A 24,115-nucleotide genomic window follows, 5' to 3' on the forward strand; every position below is an offset into this window, starting at 1 on the left:
TGAAATCTAAAAGGAATTTATTACATTCCCAGAACTTAAAGAAAGGAGCTGTGGATATAGATATTGTGCCCCTATGGCAGAATAGCACTAAGAAGTAAAGACAAAGAGGGAATTGAGGAGGAAACAATGGAAAAGTGGAAAAAATAGATGTAAGGAAGACTTTACTTTTCATTCAGACTTTGGTTCATGTCTCAAATCTGTGCGTCATGGCATCAGAGGGATATGGCTGAATCAATAAGACAGAGGCTGGGAGTCTGTAGGTCTGTACAGTTTACAAAATCAAACAAAAGGACACTGCAAATCCTGCAGTCCTGAGACCATTGGATGCTTTGTTTAAAAGATTGTCAAATGCCTGTGATTTGTTCTTCTACTTCTCCTCCTGTTTCTCGGTCTTGTCTCTTATTCTGATGGATGATCTAATATTTGGATCCAGAGAAAATAGTTAAAAATTAGACACTTCGCCAATATCGGCATACTTGTAGTAAAGTTCATCAATGTTAGAAGTCGTCATTGATTCAATTCTTCTTCTCACCTGTGGAGGGCAGTAACACACTCAGAGGCGTAGACACATGTAGAAGAAGAAGAAAAACAAACCAATGGAATTGATCCTCATCGCAGTGGTTTGTTGTGCCTGTCAGCTCAATAGAAATTATTTTAATAGCGGATATTCAAGTGTATGTCCCCCACAAGCAGTGGACAATGTCTACCCGGGCTCTGCGAAGGCTCCGAGGGAAACAGCGGGGCCAGGAGGCCTTGGACGTCGGGGATCTAACTTTAGGTGACAGCCCGGAGGAGCAGGCTGCGGGTGAGGAGGAGCAGCTGGACGTTTCTCCCCCGTCCACCACGAAAGGCAACAACCGAAAGGCAAAGAAAAACAAGGCTCAGAAAAACTTCAGCAACATTTACGAACTGGTAAGGTGACGGTGTAATGTCCCAACTTGTATATTACTCTTAACGCAACGTTTGTATGTGTTTCCTCCTCGTAAATGTGCTGTTAGAGCGAGCTCTCTGTTGATAAGCCTTGCTAACACAGACTAGCCGTGTGACGTTAGCTCATTTCTTGGCTTACTTCACTAAACTCAGGTACATTATATTTGAGGGTGAAGTTAGCTGACATTGTGTCTATCGCTTTGGAAAATCGCTGGGAAGTAGTCTAAATCACCAGCCTTAAGAGAACACCCATTAAGGTCCAGTGAACTGGAGGCTACAACAGACACGTTGACTTTAAATTGTATTCTTAAGATGGCCCAAAACGGAGACACATAGATGAATATTACCCATGATGCAACTTACCCCTCCAGCTACATTTGCTTGAGGTTGAGACAAGTGTCCATGAGTTATTGTTTAAATGTTGGACAAATGTGGATGTGAATGTTAAAAACTAATTAAGTCAGATTGGTTGTGGATTTGTACAGGCCTTGCCTTTGATAAAGGTGGTGTCAGGAATGCAGTAATACATGAATGTGAAGTGTACAGAAGACTTGTGATAACGTTTTAAGATATAAAAATGATCTGAACAGTCATGAAATGAGATTTTTTCTTTGTGTCATGAAGCAAAAGATCAGCTTAGAGCAAGACGTCATATCATTATGTTAGGCTAACATCTGCTTTATGACTTGACTTTAGATCATAATGCTTGACTGAATGAATGATTGCATGACTTGTGTTAAATACGTTTTGTGCTCAGGTTAAAATATTAATAGTTATGGCATGGTGTCTTTGGCATCTTAAGATCATTTAATGCAGGATTTGTTTACACCAACCAGTTAAAAGGTCAGATAAATAACGACCTTAAATCTGAGCGCTAGTTTATTCATGGCACAAACCATCCACAAGCTGATCCTCGGGTTCATGTTGTTGGCTCACAACTTCCAGTTTGTACAAACTTTTTCTTGTCATCTTGAACACACACACCTCTTGTCCATGAGTAGTGGTTTGTGTTGAATTATTGCCATGATAGGATTTCAGACTACGCAAATATGTGTAGTTGTATTATGTAGTTATCTTTATCTTGGACAAAGTCTTTGTGTTGTGTTTTGCTTGCGTTGTGTTGTGTTGTGTTTTGTTTTTTGCTCACTTTCAGCACCGCTTTACCCAACAGTTTCTTGCCAATTTCACATTGTCACTAGATAGGTGATGCAGACAATGAGGCAGAGAAAATCTCTCCTGATGAAGAGGCAGACAAACCAGGTGGAAATAAAACAAGTGGCGAGGAAAAGAATGATAATAGAGATGTTGAGAAACCAGAACAGAAGGATGAGGAGGCATCTACAAAGGTACTAAATATAAAACAATGTGAGAAGAGAGTCTTTCTGTGATCATTTGATTTGACCTGCTCTGCTGATCTGACTTCTTTACATATGATAAACTGTCATCTCTCTTAACAGTCTTTGACTGGAGACAGAGTCAGAAAAAAGAAGAAGAAGAAGAAGAAGACAAAAGTAGCATCAGAGGGTGGACAGGTAAATGTGTAGAGAGGACAGTGTGTGTCGGCCCTGACAAGACAGTTGACAAATGATAATCCACTGTATAGTCTAAGAATTAATGACTAATATTTATTATTTGTATTTTTTCATTCATAATATATAATGCAATTAATTTGACTGATAATTAATGTCTTGAAATCATTGCAACTACACACACACACAATGTACAAAAGTGCACAACAATTAACTGTTGTCTCACTTACATCAGGTTTTTTTTTCTTATTTATAATCTTTTTTGAACAACTTTCAGGATGATAACATTGATTTATTGCTGGAGAACCTGGAGCAGTCCAACGGTCTGAGTTTGCAAAATGAGGATTGTGGAGGCTCTGACAGAAGATCTGTGCTACATGTGGAGCACAGGTGAGAAGACCAGCGTCACTCATGTAGACTAAATGAATCGTCTTTTTTGTTGGTTGCTTCACCACCAAAAACCTGACTCAGGTGGGGACAGAAGTATTAATCTCTACATTTACATGCACACAACACTCGTTTCTAGTTTACTGTATTATTCCAATTAGTTATATATAATATATCTAATTAGTTATACATGACTATCTTTAAAGAAGTCATATCATTAAAAGCTCTTCAACAGTGCACAGATGACCTGACTTGACTTGAACAACTGCTGGCCATAGTACAGTAAGCAAGTGACCTCACTTACCATGGTCATACACATGTGTGTAATTCCAAATTCCCAACACATGGTGGCGCTTGGCTCATACAAGAAAGGCAAACTATTTGGAGGCCGTGTATCTGAGAGGGATCACTACAGTGAAGAAACACTGGTTCAAAGCTGTTGAAACACACTGCACGTCTGACCACGCAACCGGCGATGCCGGACCAGGCCATTTCAATTCACTATCAAAGGCAAAGCACGTGATTTCATGTGGGCTGCTGTTTTCAACAATGCTGCCACACTGATGCATGGGAAGCAGTTCACTCACCTGCTGGTAAGACGAATGGCCCCATTTATATGTGCAAACTCTGAGCCTCCATTATGTCATTGATGGAGTGTTTATAACATGCGCTCGATTAACAACCACTAAGATGTTTATGTACTATTCATGTAACCTCCATGTTAACCTTATCTGCTACTGTTTTTGTTCATTGACTGAAGACACAGTTGAACATGTAAAAGTTGACTTTGCTAACTTCAAAACAGGCAAGACATCATTCAGTTATATCGTTTCGTTTTGGCTCTGTACACAACAATCATAAACTGTGAGGTTTAGATTGGGTGTCTCACTTGTGCGATTACTTACTTAACTACTTCAACTGGCCTTCCATATTGTTCAGTACGATTATTACTTGTCAATATTTCCCCTTGAAAATCACAGGAAAATAATTATCAGGTTATTATCAATTACGCCTTGTTTGTTTGTTTGCTTAACATTTACGTTGTTGAGACTTTATCTAAATCAAACAGTCCCCATGTTTCCCTTTGAATCTATTTCCTCAGCTGTCCCACATGTAGCCTGTCATGAGTTGAAAGGCTTTTTCTTTGTCAATTCATTAGGAATCTCAACCCAGAGACGGAGCTGAAAAGATATTTTGGTGCTCGAGCTGTTCAAGGGGATCAAAGGTAAAAAGGAGAGGAAGATGTTTGTGGTGAAGTTTGGGTTTAAATGGCTCATGCTCTCTGGTGTACACAGTATATTCTTGTGCTGATTTTTTTTTTTTGTTGTCGTTGTTTTGGCAGACCTCGTCAGAGAAACAGACAGTTTCATCGTAGCACCTGGATGACCAATCCTAAGGAGAGCTGGCCTCGCTTTAGCCGCCCAGGTAGGCTTTTCCTTACAGTCATCTGAATTATAGCTTGTACACAGTGATGGAAAGTACACATTCAAGGTGTCTGTACTTTACTGGAGTGTTTCGATTGCATGCAGCAATCAAATTATATAGTAGGTCTGAAGGTCACTGACAGGCTTTAATGTGTCACTTGAACAGAGCTGCTATAGAAAAATGTAGTATGCATCATGGGGGGGCCCTGGCTCACTTATTGATCATTTCCTTTTTTTTCGGGCCATCATCAGTTTGCACTCATGGCCTTTCTGCACACACAGTGGCCTGCCCTGCCCCACCTTATTCTGTCTCTCTCGTCTTGTTTGTCTGCTCTGTTGGTTTTCTTCATTAGCAGAATATTTTATAAAATTGCCCATAAAGCCCAACCGAGATTCAGTTTTCACATCATCATGACGTAGCCTGTCAAATTATTAGAGGATGGCCAAAAGCCACATACTGAAGGACAAATGCAGCAATCAGGTACACTGGCAAAACTTTCACAAACCAGTTTTAATCACTGCTTTTTATTGATATTATAGCAACAAAGAGTTGAATAATACAGTTAAAAATATGTCCAATATGAATTACTTTGACCCCATTGATATGTTGATTAAAAATTAGTGCTGTCAGGCGATTAAAAAAATTAATCTAATTAATTACAGGATTTGTAATTAATTAAGCTAATTAATCGCATTTTAATCTCATATCTGCTAAAGGTCCCCAAATAAAGAATTTGAATGCTAGGACATTACAATTCACTGATATTCACATTACAGCTGGTGAATTCTTTTCATCACTGTAATTCTCGACGGTAGCTGGAAATTAGAGTCAGATGACGCTATCTGAAACGCCTCTTTTAGGCCCTCGTCTTCCACGATTGAAATCGGCCTGCAATCAGCAGCAACCCACTTTGTGATTGAGTTTGTCAGTTTTTCTGTCGTGGCTTTGCTCATTCGTTTTCCTAACTCAGCAAGTGTGGGTTGGCGGAGTGAGCTCACGGTGCTACCGTGAGGCAGCTAGCGGCACTAGCAGCAACTACATGTTTAGCGTTCAAATGATCATTCAGGCTGGAGCTGCTACGGTGATAGGAAAATTCTTTTTTACACAAGGTACAAATCACTGCGTTCTTGTTAATAGTCTCGTCTTTGTTCTTTTTATAAATAAACTTGCCGTTCAAAGGTCCAAGTAGGCTTGCCTCGCTCTCCGGTGTCGCATCCATGTCTGTTGTCACCCTGCTTTTGACCAGTGGCGCAGGTAGGATGCGACCTGCCACTGCAGCCTACGGGTCACTCAAAGGGCCAAATTTAAAATGCTCGCGCATTGACTTGCCACTCATGATTAATTGCGTTAATTTTTATAGCGTGTTAATTTGCAGCGTAATTAATTAATCTTATTAACGCGTTAAACTGACAGCCCTATTAAAAATGAAAACATTATGGGCGTCAGGGTCAAGATTCATGCACCGAAAACAGACACAAGGTAGTTTTGTCACATTTTCTCTTCTATCTACTTCTGTGTCTCTACAGGCTTTTTTCCATCTCACTATGACATTTTCTGGACGTATTTAGTTATCTTGAGTTATTATATTGGAGTTAAGCTTCTCACAAAGCAAGCTATTTAGAGGTCTTCATTTTTCTGATTTTATTAAACATAATTAAAATAGACAGGCACATAAACAGCCTTTGGCACTCTTAGATCATTTTGCACCTTAGAGTCAGAAGCATGACTTATCAATGGTGAGAGCCTCAAACTACCTCAGTAACAATATATATTCTTATGTTTGGCCAGAATTTAATCATGTGAATGTTGCTATTTGTTATACTGACGTCATCAGAAAGACTGCCTCATTGTGTTCAGACTGAAAGTCACCATTGATATATTGTGTAACCCCTCCATTCATGCAGCGGGTTGGATTTCATTTTTCCCCACAAACATCAAGCTAAGTAGCTGTTAAGGTGACAAACGCATCCTCGCTACAACCCTGATTCCAAAAAAGTTGGGACGCTGTCCAAAACACCTGTTTGGAAGATTCCACAGGTAAACAGGCTCATTGGTAACAGGTGATGGTATCATGATGGGGTATGAAAGGGACATCTTAGAAAGGCTCAGTTGTTCACAAGTGCGGATGGAGCGAGGTTCACCACTTTGTGAACACATGATTGTATAGAGCGGAGCTTCTTAAAGTCCTTCAGCTAGCGACATGTGGGTCACATCCGGGCCACAGAAGCTTCTGATACTGATACGCAGTTTTGAGTCTCAAACTGAGTATGGTTGCTCCTTGCTTCTCGACAAGGAGTTTTTAGCTGAGACAAGGACTCATTCATGATTAGTTGAAATGCAGGTCTTGTCTTGAGCACTGACTATCTGACTGGTGGAGGTGCGAGAGCATTTTCTAGTTATGCATTTAGTTATTATTATTTTGTCTGGTCACGCTAATATTGCCCCCTAAAAACATTAACATTTTAATAATAGGCTAATTAGAATCATTTGAATTATTAGTAGTTTTAATTTTATTTGAAAATCTGGCCCCCACTGTGTCTGCTTAGAAAAATTCTGGCCCTTGGACAGATGTAATGGAGGACCTCTGCCGGACCTGGTGAATAGACTACAATACATTATGAAGTGGAAAATTTTCTTCTTCTTTTTTAAATATAAATTCTAAATTCTCAGTGATTGTTCTTCACGTTTCTTGTGGCGGGCAATGTGATGTGATTTATCAGACTTTTACAGTAAGATCAGACATGACATGTAAGTCAGTGTCCAATATAACATTTTTTCCTTCACTGTCCCATTTGGCCAGTGGACCAGTTTTCCTGGACCCTTGTATGTTTTCACTGGTCCAGTAACCAAAAAATGAAAATGACTTTTTTTCCCCCATAATACTATATTTACGTTAACATTTCAGTGAATATAAATTGATAAAACCTTGAGAGAGAGATCATAATGCCTTTGTATTGCAGCATTTATTCTCTTACAATACTCTTACAATATAAGACATTAGGTAAATATGAACATTTTAATCCAATCAAAGAGTACTGCACAGTACATTGTGGGGATGCCATCATCATCATCATCATCGTCCGTCTTTGCCTGATTCAAACGTCATCTCTAACAGTGAGATAATAGTGAGTCTGCAAATTTGGTCTTCCAGGCTCTCTGTGTGTTCAGGAAGCGGCAAACAACATCATCATCATCATCTGATGATAGTCACAGCCCATGGAGCTCACACTGTCCGTGTTGTGTGAATAAAACTGAACAATATGAAGCATCATGACTTATTTTATCTCTACTTGGAAAATTTGTGCAAGAAAGGAGTGCTTGCCAAAAACCCACAGCACTTGACATTAGACAGTCTGCCACAGTAAAAGTTGACATAAGGTAGCGTTAGTGTTAGCTCAGTGCAGTCAGCAGCTGCAGCTGAGAAGTCTGTGCTGGACACAGACACATTGAAACATGTGAAGAGCCATTTATACAGTAAGCAGCCTGTCTGTGTTGACCTGAAATTAATGAAAGCAGATGTGTTTTCTTGCTGAAAACAAATCTCCACCACACAGTAACAATGGCTACAGGTACAAGGGATGAATGTATGATCATGTCAGGATTTTCAGATTTTGATGTTAGTACAGGAAACTAAACTTAAGACAGTCTCAGAAGTAATATAGTTGTTTCACTCAACGCAGGTGACTAGGTGGCCAGCTAGCCACAAATATCTCTTCTCTCAACTACTACCTGCTTGTTCACTTTTATGAATGCAAATTAAATATATCTTCACCTTGTAACGGCCCATTGTGTCTTTCTTTATCTGTTCTTGTTCTTAACCCTGAAATCTCCACAGGAATCTCAATGACCTTACTGCAGTCAAAGGATGGCATTCAGTACTTCACCTTTGAGCACAGCCGGGACTATCAACAAGTACAGTTCAAGTTCCTGGATGCCGTCGAATCCATGGATCCCAATAACATTGTGGTAAAAAAAAAAAAAAAGTTAATCTAGCACTTTGTTGTCAACTGCAATCAACGTATCCTCATTCAAGCTGTACAAGACTGTGCACGAAAACCGAGAGAAGTCAGGGTTTAGTCTGAGGTCAAAGAGCAGAAAATATCCACTCATCAGCTCATGCTTGAAGTCATGGTGCAGTCTTTTGTTAGAAACAATATGCTGAAACTTAACGCATGTTTTAACACATTAACCAACCTAAATTATCAGTCCAGCATTTTCTGTATTCTGCCTTTAAGTCTTTGTCCGTCTTTGTCCTCTCCAGGCCCTGTTACAGCTTAACCCCTACCACATTGATTCCTTGCTGCAACTCTCTGATGTCTGCCGCATACAGGAGGATCAGGAGATGGCCAGGGACCTCATTGGTGAGGATCAAGAACTCCCTCCATAAGTTGCAACAAATCTAAACCAAAGACATGACTGTACATGTGTTTAGGGCTCCGTCATGACCCACTTGCCTCATCAGTATTTTTAGAATCACACTCACAGAGATCTGCTATGTTTTACCAGGTGTGTAGGATTTAGTGGCATCTAGCAGTGAGGTTGCAGATGGCAGCTGAAAACCTCTTACCTCACACTGCCCTTCCAAGCGTGTAGGTGAACCTACGGTAGATATAAAGAGTTCATTCTAAGGTAACAAAACACAGCAAGTCTTATTATCAGGTGATTTCACACAAATGAAAACACGCTTATGAATATTACGTTCCATTTCATTTCACTAGATCCCCCTAAATCCTACACACTGGACCTTTAAGAGCATTGTTCGATATTATTAGCATTCCTCATTAATGAAGCTTAAAGGCATACCAACCATTATCTGTATGACAATTTCTTCCTATATCTTTTAATTATTATCAAATATTACACCTAGAAGTTACTGTTCTGAGCTGAGTTTTTCCCTTTCCTCAAAAGGAGTGTACACACTTCCTCTGTTTTCTACTGTTCTCCACATCAGATTTTGGCACAGATATGAAATAAGACAGTCCGTCCTCAGACATTATTAAGCTTTTTCAGTCCAAGTCTGTTTTCCATCATGGCTAAGAGGACCAGGCATATACTGTGCATTTGTTAATATTAATTCATCACTTAATTTGCTCCCAACAGGGATGCAGCTTCGCCCTTTTTTGAATGCGTGAAAAATAATTCTCTTTGCCTTTACAATTTTAGGCATTTTATGTTACACAGCATGATTTGTTATTCCTATATATATGTGTGTGTATATATATCAGTATTTTATTTAGCTACATACATACAAAATATCAGGCACGTACAAAAATCTTTTAATTAAAATTTTTTCTTGATTGTTGGTAAACAATACACTAGCATCCAAACTCCTCTCGTAATAATGATCTCAGATATTGGTTATATGCACTTTGCATAGATTAGTGTGCAGAAGCATCTTTAATATTAACAGAGAAATTCTTAGAAATATAAATGAAAATAAGTCAATTTATTATTTTAGAGGAAAACATCCAAAACAGATCTCAAAGTAGATTGTGGACATGGTGGTGTGTGGTTGAGCATTTATAGTGTCAAGATATTACTCTAAGATACAAAAAGAGCTGTAGTCAAATCGCTGATGATTTCAAATTTTTTTCACATTATTAAGATGAGTAATTGTGGTTGTTATAACACTGTATCAATTTGCTTTTGTCAACAAAACAGCCATTGTTAAACCATCAAAGTTCATGCTCCATGCAAAGTACAATAATAGGTTTATGATCACACGCCGGCTCCTCAGCTGGATAGCAAAGTTTGTGTAAAAGACCAGAGGAATCGTTTTCTAAAGAGCATTTGTCTTATTCCCTGAAAGTGTAATAACTCGCCATCAGTTGAACTCTGACATAAGACTGAGAAGTAAGAGTGCTTTTCAGCTCTGGCCCTATTGATGTTACTGACACAGCCCAGCGCTCGCCACATATTAATAGCTGTATTTGTGACTGCTCTCCGTACATTGTGAGATACCCAGTTTGCTCATGCTTTAGTGAAAATGTAATGAAATACATATGTGGGGGTTTTTTTTGTTTGTTTTTATTTTCCAGAGAGGGCCTTGTACAGCTTTGAGTGCGCTTTTCACCCTTTGTTCAGTCTGACCTCAGGTACCAGCAGACTTGATTATCTGAGACCAGAGAACAGGTTGGTTGTTTCTTTTTCCTCTTTTTTGCTTTTGTCAGTCTTCGATCCTAAATGATCATTTGTAACTTAATGCATGTTTGAAGGACTCAGCAGTTCAATGGTTCAATGACCTCTGTTTACAGGGCATTTTATCTGGCTCTTTATAAGCACATGATGTTCCTGGAGAAGAGAGGATGCCCACGGACGGCTTTGGAGTACTGCAAACTGATCCTGAGGTACGAAGGGAAAGGCTCGAAAGACCAGCTATAGAGTGAAAGGGAAGCAGTTATGTTTATAGAGACATGCTGTAGAGACACACACTTCACCATTTAAAGGTTGACCAATAACTTAGCTTTTACCTCTGTTCCAGTCATCACAGCCCTGCTCTCTTTACGACTAACATATCCACTCTGGACCTGTTATCTCAGACCTGAAAGAAGGAAAGTAGCAGTTTAATTGCCATTCTTTATTTTACATCACACTGAAAAGTATTGCATATGATCACATGGCTTGCAAGCTAAACAAAAAGAACTCTTATTTCCCTGAACAAAGTAACCACTAACAGCAGTCATCAGACTCAGAAGATATTCCTCAAAGAATATTAACTCAGCAATTAGGTTTGTAATCCGCCTTTAGTAATCCTGTCCAAAAGTAATATTTTGTGATGGTTATATCGTCTTTTATTCCGTGCAGAGTGATGATGTACACCTCAAAGTTATTTGTAACTTTGAGGTGGGGAAACAACCAAACGTGCTTCAGGCGAGGTCATATATGCTATTATTGATAATAGAGGTTTCTTTTGTGCTGGGATCTCAATGTTGTCCTCCAGCTTATTAAAATATGGCAGGAACATACAGGCTTGAGTTGACAAACACATGATTTTAAAAAAACAAACAAAAAAAACATTTGTAATAAAATCCAAAAACAGTCAATCCAATTGTTAAAACCTCATTACATAACATAAAACCACCCGTATCATGCTCATACCAAGACCACTTAAAGAGGGCTTTATGCACAGTAAGAGGACTGTTCCCACACACTGCTACCACCAGCCTGCCATAACTTAATCTTTACAGTTTACCCATATAATGGTCAATTTCTTATCTCCCATTTTCATCAAACTCTGGCTTCCTGACTTCATGACAGCTACTGTATGTTCTGTTCCTTTTGCAAAGCAGCAGTGTGGGAATAAAAGCTGACGGCTGCCTTGCTCCAACCACCAGTGATTAAATCACTGTTAGTTTAAAATGCCAACATGATTGATACAAACAGTACTTCCTCATGCACGCTTAGATATCATTAAATGCATTGAGGTGGGTTTTGAAGGTATTTGATAATGCTGTTTGTGTCTTATTTATTTCACACCAAAGTGGAAACATTTGAATTTCAGCTAAATGTCAGCTGAGACTGCATTTTATGAGCAAAACAGTGTTTCCCCCAGGTTGAGAGTTTGTTTCTCATTTCCCACCCTGCAGTGTGGGATGACTTTTAAGTGTACTTGGGTTCAGATATTGGGTTCTCTTGTTTTGTTCAAGTGCTTGTAATAATCATTTGCTTGTGGTCTTGTCTGCCCCCCTTGTATCAGTTTGGACCCAGACTCTGACCCTCTTTGCATGCTGCTGCTCATTGATTTCCTGATGCTGCGTTCCAGAGAGTACCAGCCTCTCCTCCAGTTATACCAGGACTGGGAGGTAAAGTATGCTTTCATATGCAAATGCCTCCAAACATGTTTGTGTTTTTTCGTGTTAACGTTTTTGTCTGATGCAGAAATGGTTTGTTTTTGCATTTCAGGAGCACAGAAATCTGTCCCAGCTGCCAAACTTTGCGTTCTCCACTGCACTTTGCCATTTCCATCTCAGCCAGCAGGAAGATATGGATCCTGAGGAAAGTGACAAACAAAGACACAAAGCTGATCTGATGTTGCAGAACGCTCTCATCATGTTCCCTGGAGGTTAGAAATGAACCGCTACCACTAAATGAATATTTAGATATGCTTGCCCCTCAGTCACTTCTTCACATTGTTTATGTCATGACTACAGAAGGGATTAATTGCCTTTCACATCAAAGAAGTTGTCAATGTAAGCTTCAGGGCATTCAATCGATCGCAACTGGACTTTGTCAGTTTGTCTTGGAAGACGTTTCGCCTCTCATCCGAGCAGGCTTCATCAGTTCATGCGCACCGGACTAGATAGGACAGCTAGATAGGACAGCTCTAGTCCGTAGGAACTGATGAAGCCTGCTCGGCCTGCTCGGCCTGCTCGGCCGAGCCTGCTCAGATGAGAGGCGAAACGTCTTCCAAGACAAACTGACAAAGTCCAGTTGCGATCGATTGAATGCCCTGAAGCTTACAATGACCTGGATGAATGAGAATATTCACAGGCAAGTTGTCAATGTGTATTTTCACATACTTATATTGCTGTAAATATGTTTTCTGCAGTTTTGATGCCTCTACTGGATCTGTGTACTGTCCAGCCAGACGCCACAGTCACTGCACATGCCTTCTTTGGCCCAAAGAGTCAGATAGGGTAATGTATGCTCCCTTTTAGGGCTGGGCAATATGGCGGTCTGTACTATGTGACAGTAGAAATGTGTCAACGAGTAGAGATTTGGCAATACCGTTTCCACAGCTATTGCTTAAGCTCTATTTACACAGTGTCATTCACAGTGTATGCGCTGCTACACAGCGAATGAGTGGGCGTGTTGATGATATCACACACTTTTCTGCATGGCAGTTGATGAGATCAAACATTAAATATATCGAGTATTGAGTAAATGTCAAAAAGGGTTATCAAATTATCACATTCTGTTTCAGCTGTTTTACACAACCCAACTTTTTTAGAATCAGGGTTGTAGTTTATACTACTTCTGTAAATCTCTCTGTCTTAAACTCAAGCTCCCTTGTGGCTTTAGGCAGCCCCCAGCCCTGGCTGAACTGACTGCACTGTTTGTTGGGAGGACTTGCATCATGTGGAGAGAGGCAGCAGTAATGCTGTGGTTGGAAGAGTCTGTGAAAGAGGTGCTGCGTCGAGTTGATGAGAAGGACCCTGTGGTGGAGGACTGCCAAAACAAGTAAGATCTCAGCAAGCTGCTCTGCTGCCCATGTTCCTGTGCAGTTATGCTCCATACATAAACATCCTTTCCTCACTGTGTTTCAGGAGAAAGCAGAGGTACCAGAGTGCACCAAGGAACATCCATCGTCACGTCCTCCTCTCGGAGATCAAAGACGCCACCTCAAGTCTGCCTCTAGTGAGAAACGACTGCACTTTAACACAGTTCACTGTATCCACAACATGCCCTCAGTCCACTCACCAACAGGCATGAGATGTGTAACAAAATATCTTCACAAGCCAGAGGAGTTAAATGAATTAATCATCCTACAAGAAGCATGTGGCCTCTCAGTCCCTGAGGTCCCACACAGAAATTAACATGATACAATGCACATATTTTAACTCAGATTTCACACTATTAATCTGTGGCTCGAATTTAAGATGACAGTGTTGCCAATGTAGTCCATTCACAGTCCTCCGTAAGTGTAAGCACATGTGGTTTGTCTTAGTTTTTTGTATATTTATACAAAAAAATCCAGAACCAAATCCAGTTTGAAAAAAGCCAGTTTTGTTGTCAGTTTTTTTCCACAAAAACATTGCCAATATATTTTTTAACCGTAACGGACTCCTGCTGTGCTCCACCTCACATAGGTCACCAGCCCTGGATCAGCCTCCTACACTGTCATTAGGAACACGTCTCTTGTAATGTGATTAACTGTCTGGCTTGTGTGCTTAGTCACCCATCATTCGCAGGCAAATTTTGTCTTTTATGATAATGGTGTAATTTACTACCAGTATATAACTGATACTGAATCACAGACCTTCAGACAATCATATGATCTGTGTCATTCAGAAGATCCTCTCAGAGCCTCTTTTTTGTGATTGTTGGGACAATGAAGTTGATGAAACTTGGTAACTTGATTCCACGTCTGGCTTCATCAGTAGAATGCTGATCACCTCTGGAGTATTCATATGTCTCTCAGCATGTGACTCTATTCTTGCTTATTTGTTGGATTCCCTCAGGAGGTGACCAGTCTTCCTGTGATGGGCTTTGACCCTCTGCCTCCACTGGACTCGGTGATATCGTATACCCGACCAGAGAGGTAATGGAGGACTCCTACACCTGTGCACATGAAATCCCGTCATACGGGCTTTATATCATCAATTTGCTTTTACATTTTGATGTGTGTATTTCTGTGTGTATGTGTTTGTGTCTTCTCATAGGCAGCACGTTGGTGCATCCAATGAGAGTACGTTGTCGCTGTTTTTCCGATCATTGCTGCCAAACTTCAACCTCCAGGTGAGATGCTGATGCTGGCAAGATAGGTCTGGAATAATGAATTGATCAGGGGTTGTAAGGCAAGGCAAGGCAAGGCAAATATTTGTATAGCACAATTCATACACTAAGCAATTCAAAGTGCTTTACAGAAGCAAAAATACAATAAAATCATACATTTCGAAGAAAGAAAGAGATTAGAAGAGAATTGAGAAATAAAAATAAAATACAATAAAAGGAAAATTCAAAACAGAAGCCAGTATGAGACAGTAATTTAGCATTTAGAATGATTAAAATCATTGAGCAAATATATTTACTTAAAGTAAAAGCTGTAGCAAATAATAATGTTTTTCACCCTGATTTAAGTGAACTGACAGTTGGTGCAGACCTCAGGTGTGCAGGGAGAATGTTCCACAGGTGAAGAGCATAATAACTGAAAGCTGCTTCACTTTGTTTGGTTCTCATTCTGGGAACACACAATAGACCTGTCCCTGATGACCTGAGAGGTCTGGATACTTCATATGGAGTTAATAAATCTAGAATATATTTTGGTCCTAGACCATTTAATGCTTTGTAGACCAACAGTAAGATTTTAAAGTCTATTCTTTGATTCACAGGAAGCCAATGTAGTGATCTGAGGACTGGTGTGATATGGTCCATTTTTCTGGTGTTTGCAAGGACTCGTGCAGCAGCATTTTGGATCAGCTGTAGTTGCCTAATTGATTTTTTGTTAAGGCCAGTAAAGAGTCCATTGCAATAGTCCAACCTACGGAAAATGAATGCATGAACAAGTTTTTCCATGTCTTCTTTGGACAGACATCCCTTAATTCTGGTTATATTTTTGAGGTGGTAGTAGGCTGCTTTGGTAATCAGCTTTAAATGGTTGTTAAAATTCAGGTCAGAATCAATAATTACACCAAGATTTCTGGCTTTATCTGTTGTTGTCAGTAACATGGAGTTAAGGTGAGCGCTGATCTTTGACCTTTCATTTTTGGGGCCAAATACAATCACTTCTGTCTTATCTGCATTAAGCTGAAGAAAATTCTGGCACATCCACTCATTGATTTGATGAATACACTCACCCAGTGAAAGTAAGTGTCTGTAGTCATGTGATGACACAGAAATATAGAGTTGTGTATCATCTGCGTAAGTATGATAAGAAATATTATGATGCTCCATAATCTGAGCTAGGGGCAACATGTAGATTTTGAAAAGAAGTGGTCCGAGAATGGACCCTTGTGGCACCCCACACATCATTTTTTTTCGTTCAGACACATGCTGTAAATAGGATTTGAACCAGTGTAGTACACTGCCAGTAAGTCCCACCCACTTTTCCAGTCTGTCAAGAAGTATGTCATGATCAACTGTATCAAAGGCATCACTGAGATCGAAAAATACTAAGACTGAGGTTTTGGAAGCATCATTATTCAGATGTATGTCATTTAAAACTTTGATAAGTACAGTCTCAGTGCTGTGGTGTGGACGAAATCCAGACTGAAATGCATTAAAAAGATTGTTCTCCATCATGAAAGCATGCATTTGTTGAAAAACAACCCTTTCAGTAATTTTTCCTAGAAAGAGAAGATTTGATATTGGCCTTTAGTTACTTATTACTGAAGCATCCAGATTAGTCTTTTTTAGTAGAGGTTTTATTACTGCAGTTTTCAAGGACTGGGGAAACTGACCAGACTGTAGAGAATTATTTATTATCTGCAACACATCTGGAGCTATGCAATTAAAAACATTTTTAAAAAACTTTGTTGGCAGAGTATCAAGGCAGCATGTTGTGGATTTTAACTGTGATACAGTTTCTGTCAGCCTTGTATCTAGAAGGTTGAAATGTGCTAGATTAATTGGAGAACAAGAAGACACAGATGGACTTATCATTTTGCCTGAGCTGAAGCTACACACTGTTTGTCTTATCCTTAAAAAATTTATCTGTAAAAAAGGCTGCAAAATCATTGAATGACTTGTTGGATAGCAGCTCAGGAGGGACTGATGCTGTGGGGTTTGTCAGTCTATCCACAACAGAAAACAAAGTGCGGGCATTATTACAGTTTCTGTTGATAATCTCTGAGAAGAATGCTTGCCTTGTTTAGTTCATGGTTATAGGTGTGTTATAACTGAAATTTGGAGGGGCTGACTCATTGAGAACTGCTGTGCTGTTATCTTGTCCTAACCAAGTTTCAGTTAAAAACATAAAATCAAGCTTGTGCTTGATGGTAAAGTCATTGATGAAGAATGATTTGCCTGCCAAAGACCTAACATTTAAAAGAGCTAACTTAAATGTGCTAAAAAGTCCAACATCCCCATGTTTTAGAACATACTCTGGCTGACATGGAATTCATGTTAAATTCAATGATGTGATGTTTCTGGAGAGATGGACCGATCTTCTCCTCCTACCTATTGAGACGTGAATCAATGAAGCTTCCGGCACAATGGGCCCTGGTTTTTCCTTGGAAAAGTCAGGCATAACATTTGCCTTAAAAGCTGGACCCAGAACACATCAGTTACCAGCACAAATAGGTGGCTGTGCTGGGCTCTTACAAGGGGACTGGAGTAGGTTCAGATCAAGCCATGGAGGGGGTGGAGGTGGTGCCCATTGGCGCTGTGGTGGTGGAGGGTGACAGGGTGGTTGTAGGGGGTGGGGTGTAATTTGGGGGGACAGGATCCCAGATGGGCGAGGAGTAAGCCTGATACCAGCGCTGACAAGTTTGTTCATTTGGTCAGTAAACTCCAGTAGGGTGGAGGAGGGTGATGGGATACCCAGTGAAGATGATGAGCTAGATGGAGTTTGGGCAGTTAGAGATGGTGACCTAGGTGGAGTTTTAGTGGTTGGAGATGGTGACCTAGGTGGAGTTTTAGTGGTTGGAGTCAGTGAATCCTCACGAGCAGTGGCCCCTGGTGAAGGACATGAGGCATCCCCTTTTCAGCTCTGGTATCCCTCATGGTTAGAGCATACAGGCAGGGGAGAGTTGGTTCTCCTTCATGTTTTGGTGTTTGATGCTTTTGTTTGGATTCCTCTTGTCTCTTGTCCTTGGGAGTGGGATGCAGGAAGAAAGATAGGTTGGAAAATTTTACTCCTGACTTGTTTAGGGAAAGTCTGTCTCCTTTGAAAAAATGTCTGCGGTCCCAGAAAAAGTTGAAATTATCAATAAAATGCATCAGTGGACATCACATGCAGTTGAAAGGCATCTGTTTACTGCTAACAATCTGCTGAATCTCTCTCCTCCTCCTCTGACTGGTGGTAAAGGCCCACTGAAGAAGACTTCAGCATCACTGCATTTAGCAGTTTACCTAAATCTCGTTTGAGCACTTCAGATTGTCGTTTCGCAATATCATTTGCCCCTGTGTGCAGTACAAGGTATTTCGGAGTTGGAATTTCTGCAACAATACTGAGGATTTTGTCGGTGATGTTGGAGACTGTATCATCAGGAAAGCACAACACTTTTGTGTTTCTCCTGTACATTCTTCCCACATCTTTAATAGCAGAATTACCAACAACCAGAGTCTCAGGACCAGTCAGTAGCTTTCCTTGTAGCTTTCTAGCTTCTGACTTCCTGTCAGGCCTTACCCTTCCCTGTGAGTCCGAGAAGTTATCCAGGTTTTCAGTTGGAGATCCAGGGTCCTGCAGTAGTGGAGCAAACTGATTTTGTAACTGCACACTAGCTGGTTTTGGATCTTTGTTGCTCATCTTCCCTTTAGCTTTTATCCACGGCTGTGTCTTACTCTGCGCAGGTGTTGAGGAGGATGATAACGCAGGCCAGCCTGTTGCATCACAGATCTCTGGGCGCTGGGTTCTACCCGTTGGACGTCTCCCCATATCAGCTGATTTACTCTTGAGCTTTGCCCCAAGAGCATTCCAGGGAGGACTAATACTGGCAGATTGATTACCCCAGTTTCGAGGGAGCTGTATCACAGCTAATTAGCTGAATGTTAGCATTCTCCAGTCCGCTGTTTTGAGTCAGTGGCAAAGTGCTGTCATTTCCACAAAGTCCGTTCACTTTCGCGTTTTTTTCCAGACGCTGAGCTTGAGTTTCCAATACTGCAACCTGCTGCAGAAATTTGTAGAGGTCATCTGTGGACTTAGCTTTAGCTGCCAGCAGGCTTTTTCTGTTGGTAGGCCGAAGCAGGCTTTTTTTGTCAGTAGGCCAGTGCAGAGTGTATCCGTGAAATATCACAAGGGTCATCCACAACTTTTAAATATTTGTCCATAAAATATGTCTTTAGACGTCCAATTTAGCCAAAAATTAAAACTTTCAAGTTTAAGGAAAATTAAAAGAAATACAGAAAACAAGATGGGAAATCACGAGCCCAGACAGAAACCAGCTACCAGAGGAGGAGTTGAGAGGAGTTGTACAGTGCTTAGGGAAAAAAAATTGTTGTGAGATTGTTTTGTTGTTGTCTCCGATTTCACAGCTGGACCCTCCAGGGCCATTCAAAAAATCTGAGCTGATAAAATATCCGAGAAGCCATGTTAACCACATCCTTGACTGATGGAATATTTCCTCCAAAGAGTCATGGCTAGCCTAAGGGGGTGACAACTGAATAGTAAAGAAAGCATATGACCGTATTACAGATGATACTGGTCACCATTTTCCTGTGTGTCACTGAAGAACAACAAAACAGTAACAACATTCATGAAGATGTTTGTGGCCTTGGCTTTGCAGTGTCTTTCCCAATAGCCATATCTTGGAACTTTCCCTTTTTCTGGTAACACTTAATCATTTCAAAAATTCATTCCAACTCATGTGACCTGAATTTTACAATCCAAAACCAACACCCTGTGCAGCGAGTCCCACAGCCTGAATTTCAGTTGGGAATGTTTTTTTGAAAATGAAACTGACAGACACAGACTTCAGAGGCTGTTGCTTCCAGTGACCACCCTCATGGACTCTTGACTCTCAGGAAATTGTTTGAGGCTTTTTGTTAAAGACGTGCATGTTACCATGAAGCTACCTCATGTTTTATTTTTAATAGTAGAAATTCACTCAATTAAACAAAGTAAGAATTAGATTTGAAATTCTTTTAAATATCAGCAATATATTGGTCAGTTTAAGTTGGAGGTGATTTTACTACAAGTGAAAATGTCAGTGTGATGATCTTGTCAAGCAGCCCCAGTTGTAAAAATCTGATCTACAGTCACTTTTACATATCCCAGTATTGATTGATGGGGTTGGTTCATCCAGTCCTGAGAACTCTAAATGGGAGTCCATGTCCCGGATTCCCATTTAGAGTAGTAGTAGTAGTATACATCCTTAGTCCATATTGTCCTCAGCAACAAACAACAAACAAAGATTGTTTGCTCATTCCACTCAATTTACTCCACATTATTTGCTTAGCCGTTGTTCCTTTAGAATGGACTTTTGTTTGGCTGAGATTGTGTAAAATTTACAGAAAAACCATATGGCAGCACTCACAGAGGAGGACAGTGAAATGTAGGATTATCATTTTCAGTCCTCTAATGGAACCTGATGTGTTCATTTCAATGACAGAAATTATAGGCCTCTGTGCAGATGAAAGGATTTGAAGTCAAATGAGTGTAAATGTGTGGCGGCTACAGAAAGGTGATCTTTCCCTGGCTTAAACTGAGTGGTTTTAGATGCTAAAACCGAAACAACCTAAACATACCTGAATTATAGAGGTGGCACGTCAGAAAACCCTCATATGAGACAAGACACTCAAAGGCAACACATTAATTATGTTTGTTCAACCGCAAGCAAGCAGATGATGAGTTGAGTAACTCTGAATGTAATCAGAAATTGTTTATGTACAAGAAATCTCCACCTTTTAATGTGTGTCATAAAAGCCGCTACATGTAGTATTTGAAAGTTATTTTCACAGGACATTATGACCAGAGAGATATAAATATGTTGGACTTCAGCAGATTTTCCTCCAGTATAAAAACATATTAGAATGTTTGCTATTATATATTTTATTTTAGAATGTGTTGTTTTACATATCATATTGTTACATTGTTTATTGTTTCACTGATAGTGTTTATTTATGTATCCTCTTTTTCTTTTTTCCACTGATGCTTCTTACTATTGCACAATCCTCTTTGCTGCTGTAACACTACAAATTTCCCACTGTGGGATTAATAGAGGATTATCTTAGTGAATTGTATAAGGATCCAAAGGCTACGAGGTGCTGTTAAAGTATGTTACTGGTGCCAGAACAAGCACAGAAAAAGTCTGGTTTTTGATCAAAGTTAACAAGGTGGCATCTACAATTTTACGAAGGTATGACTGTTCAACATGGAACAGTGTTTGTGCCCAGGTCATCAGAAATGTGACACAAAGAAAGCATATGCTTATCTCTCCACATATTTATCTTCAATGTTGGCAGTTACATCGTTAGTATTTTAGTCTGATGTCAGTGTGCTGAACAAACCAACTGCAGTCACTTTAAGACACATATATCAGGTACACCCACACACTGGACAGCTTGTGGCTCAGCCATATACATGATTATTGTTAACAGATGGGCCCAAGGCATGTTTCCATCAGAACAGTTCTATCCATCCCGACCATGTTATCCACTTATGGAGAGGAAGAGATCCGATACAGAGAAAAGAAATATAGTTAAGATTGGGAAAGTTATGCGGCCATGTTCTTTTTTAGTGTTGAAATGGAGTTACATATCTGAAAACAGCATAATGTTGTGTTATGCGACACAACCCTCGACACAACCCTAAAAGTACTTTGTGTTAATTATCTGTGGTTTCTTATGCACCCATCAAATAGAATCATTAATAAAAACATAATCATAATCCGGGTCCAGAGCTGATTTAGTATTAATACGTTCAAATCAAGTGTTTCCAGCAAGCTGAGACGGTCAAACTATTGGTAACTATGGCAGGATTTTCTTAAATACATTTAACATGAAAACAAGATACAAGAAGAACATAGAAAATACTGTGCAGATATTTGTAAATTAACTAAACTGTCTTCTCTTTTTTAAGGGTGGACTGAGGCAGGAGGATGACATGGAAGTGGCTCGAGCTGGTCAGGAGCTGAACCAGGAAGTGAATCGTCTCATGGTGGCAATGAGGGACATGCTAGCAAACATCAGGTTTCAAGAGCCGCCAAGAGATGACAACCCCTACAGAGACGAGGAGGAATGGGACTGAGAGAGGGGGAAGACACAGCGGTGGAATTTTACGTGTGAGGATGAAGAGGAATCAAACAAAGAAACATAATAAATGTAATGACGTCAAGAAAAATGAAAATATTTAATGGTGTTTATAATAAGTAGATGGAGTGAGACAACTGAATAGTTTTTTTGTCACAGTTTTAGAGTACTAAAGTGAAAGGAGGAGCCTGAGTGGCATTGATTAAAAAAATAAACACACTCTGGGCCAATCATGGAGAACCTCACTCCAGAGTCAGAGCACAAATTGGTCAGTTGAGCCTCCTGTCTGTAAAGTAGAGTGTTATTTATAATACTTTCCAATGTCTCCAGTTACTTTTCACCAGTGGAGCAGCACTAACACATAACAGGGGCTGCCTTCGACATTCATCCTCTGGTGTCCTCTGAGAGTTTTTCACGTTCACAGACAGCGGGCTGCTGCTTTATTTACATGTGGAGTGAAAGTTCCGGACCACAAATTCAAAACTTAGTTTGGCAGTGTTAATGCAGAATGCCACAGAAATGCATTGTTAATATCTGGAACGGATGGGCGCTTCTAATCCGTTAAATCCTTTTTTGCAAAGGGAATATTAACCTCTTTTTTTTGTTTGGATTGTGTGTTGGAAATTTTCAGATCGCCCCATTTCGATTTTCAAGCATCTTCAAAGAAACAGACTTTTGTTTGTGTTTGACCAGCAGCAGAGATACACCCAGCCAACCAGTGAAAGGATCTTGTATTGAGTTTCTCAGTGAAGCGTTTTTGAAGGGATGCTGTCACGATAATCATCTTGCACAGAGTTTACTCTGATGTACAAATAAAATATTAAATAAAAGCAGAGATTAGCAAAGCTCTTTCATAAATTGCAGCTCTGTTTATGTACTTCTCAGACCTTTCTACCACAGTTTGCTAAAAGTTGAAAAATATGGCAAGATACTCCAAAAAGGGGACAAACAGACACATAAAACATGAATTAGTTTGGGTATAAAAACAGTGACGCACATTGCATCACGCTATTTTCAGAAAGTTGCTGCAGATCCTGTTGGGACTGGCATCTTGTTTTTGTGACCTGTTGTGGATACATTCATTCGTTCAGTTCCTGTTAATTTCAGCATTTACTAAATCAAAACTACCACTTTGCTGAGAATCTGTTCGTCATTCTTATCCAAAAAGAAATAATTTGGTTATGATTTTTGTTTTGTTTTTCCTGACGTTTGTCATGTTTTCACTGGAAAACTGCAGTCTGAGAACCTGTTTTTTGGTTTGTGTGTGTCTGTTACCACTACTGCAGCGCTTCTGCTGGTTTCCTGCTCTGTTTTCTTTGATGTGCAGATACTTAGATTTCAGTTCAGACTGGATTTATGTACTTCCAATCACCCAATAAAACAATACGGATGGATGGCCCAAATTTTTCCAGTAGTCTGCTGCTGTCCATCAGTTTATATTCAGTGCAAGAAAATGCCAGATATTTTATTTAGCCTAAATTCACTTTAATGCTGCACTCAGATACTCATGACCTCACTCAATGATGCTGTTTCACTGCACTTAGAATCTTAAAATCTGAGGCTGTAACTGTACAAAAAAAATATTCATCACTTCGACATCACTTGTGTTTCACCATTTCCCGGCGCTTCACTCCCCGTGTTGCTGTTTTTTGTCATAATTAGATGCTGAGATGTTTCAGCCTGACAGTCTGCATGGTTTCCATCTGGCAGAAGGAAGAATCTGTCTCCTCATGTGCTTTTTTGTCTTCCTGTCAAACCTCTCACAGAAATCACATAAGCATACCAGTTGGCGCTCTTGTTTGTGTTGTCTGTCTCTTTTTGCTCTGCAGTCACAATTAGCACAGGAGATTGTCATTAATGATATATTCAACCTTAAGGCCTTTCAGTCACAACCACGTGCGGAGAAACTGAACAAATCACCCTTTAAACTGCACATACAACAGCTGTCCATACACTTAAGTCTGTGACTCGATGAGATGCATGACAACGCAGCGTGACTGCGTTCCTGGTCAACTGATCTCATTGCTCCGAGTTCACCTGGAGCTATGGCTGAGGCGGTGAGAACTTTTCATGTGATCCATCGCCAGTGTGGAAAGGCTTTCATATCAGTGGCTCAGAGTGAGCTGTGTGCGGCGCCCGGGGGCTGTCCGACGTAACTGCCACTACCACTAGCGGAACATATCAGTGCCGGGCCGGGACACATGACCGGGCCCTTTAAACCTAATAAAGCTCATGATAACATCGCTGTACAACATACACAAGCCCGTAACAGCTGG

The 24,115-nt window shown here is 40.1% G+C and overlaps 1 protein-coding gene across 1 annotated transcript; it reads left to right on the forward strand.

Annotated features, from left to right (window-relative positions):
* Window positions 1-567: 567 nt before the first annotated feature.
* On the forward strand, window positions 568-23,249 carry tcf25 (TCF25 ribosome quality control complex subunit). The gene is made up of 18 exons (XM_070960582.1): window positions 568-912; window positions 2,130-2,276; window positions 2,388-2,462; window positions 2,737-2,849; window positions 4,006-4,071; window positions 4,189-4,271; window positions 8,107-8,237; window positions 8,533-8,632; window positions 10,310-10,403; window positions 10,526-10,618; window positions 11,968-12,073; window positions 12,174-12,333; window positions 12,820-12,907; window positions 13,293-13,451; window positions 13,538-13,628; window positions 14,453-14,532; window positions 14,654-14,729; window positions 21,670-23,249. The coding sequence occupies exons 1-18, from the start codon at window positions 700-702 to the stop codon at window positions 21,835-21,837; spliced, it is 2,043 nt and encodes a 680-aa protein (XP_070816683.1). The 5' UTR covers window positions 568-699; the 3' UTR covers window positions 21,838-23,249.
* The last annotated feature ends 866 nt before the right edge of the window (window positions 23,250-24,115 follow it).

The sequence above is a fragment of the Chaetodon trifascialis genome, chromosome 1, assembly GCF_039877785.1.
Source record: "Chaetodon trifascialis isolate fChaTrf1 chromosome 1, fChaTrf1.hap1, whole genome shotgun sequence".
Lineage (NCBI taxonomy): Eukaryota > Metazoa > Chordata > Actinopteri > Chaetodontiformes > Chaetodontidae > Chaetodon > Chaetodon trifascialis.

Bases quoted from the DNA above. Each gene is read 5' to 3' on its own strand.
- tcf25 (XM_070960582.1), top strand. From the start codon at position 700: ATGTCTACCCGGGCTCTGCGAAGGCTCCGAGGGAAACAGCGGGGCCAG. The intron at 2,850-4,005 runs GTGAGAAGACCA...TCAATTCATTAG, and splicing joins GTGCTACATGTGGAGCACAG to GAATCTCAACCCAGAGACGG. The intron at 13,452-13,537 runs GTAAGATCTCAG...ACTGTGTTTCAG, and splicing joins GTGGAGGACTGCCAAAACAA to GAGAAAGCAGAGGTACCAGA.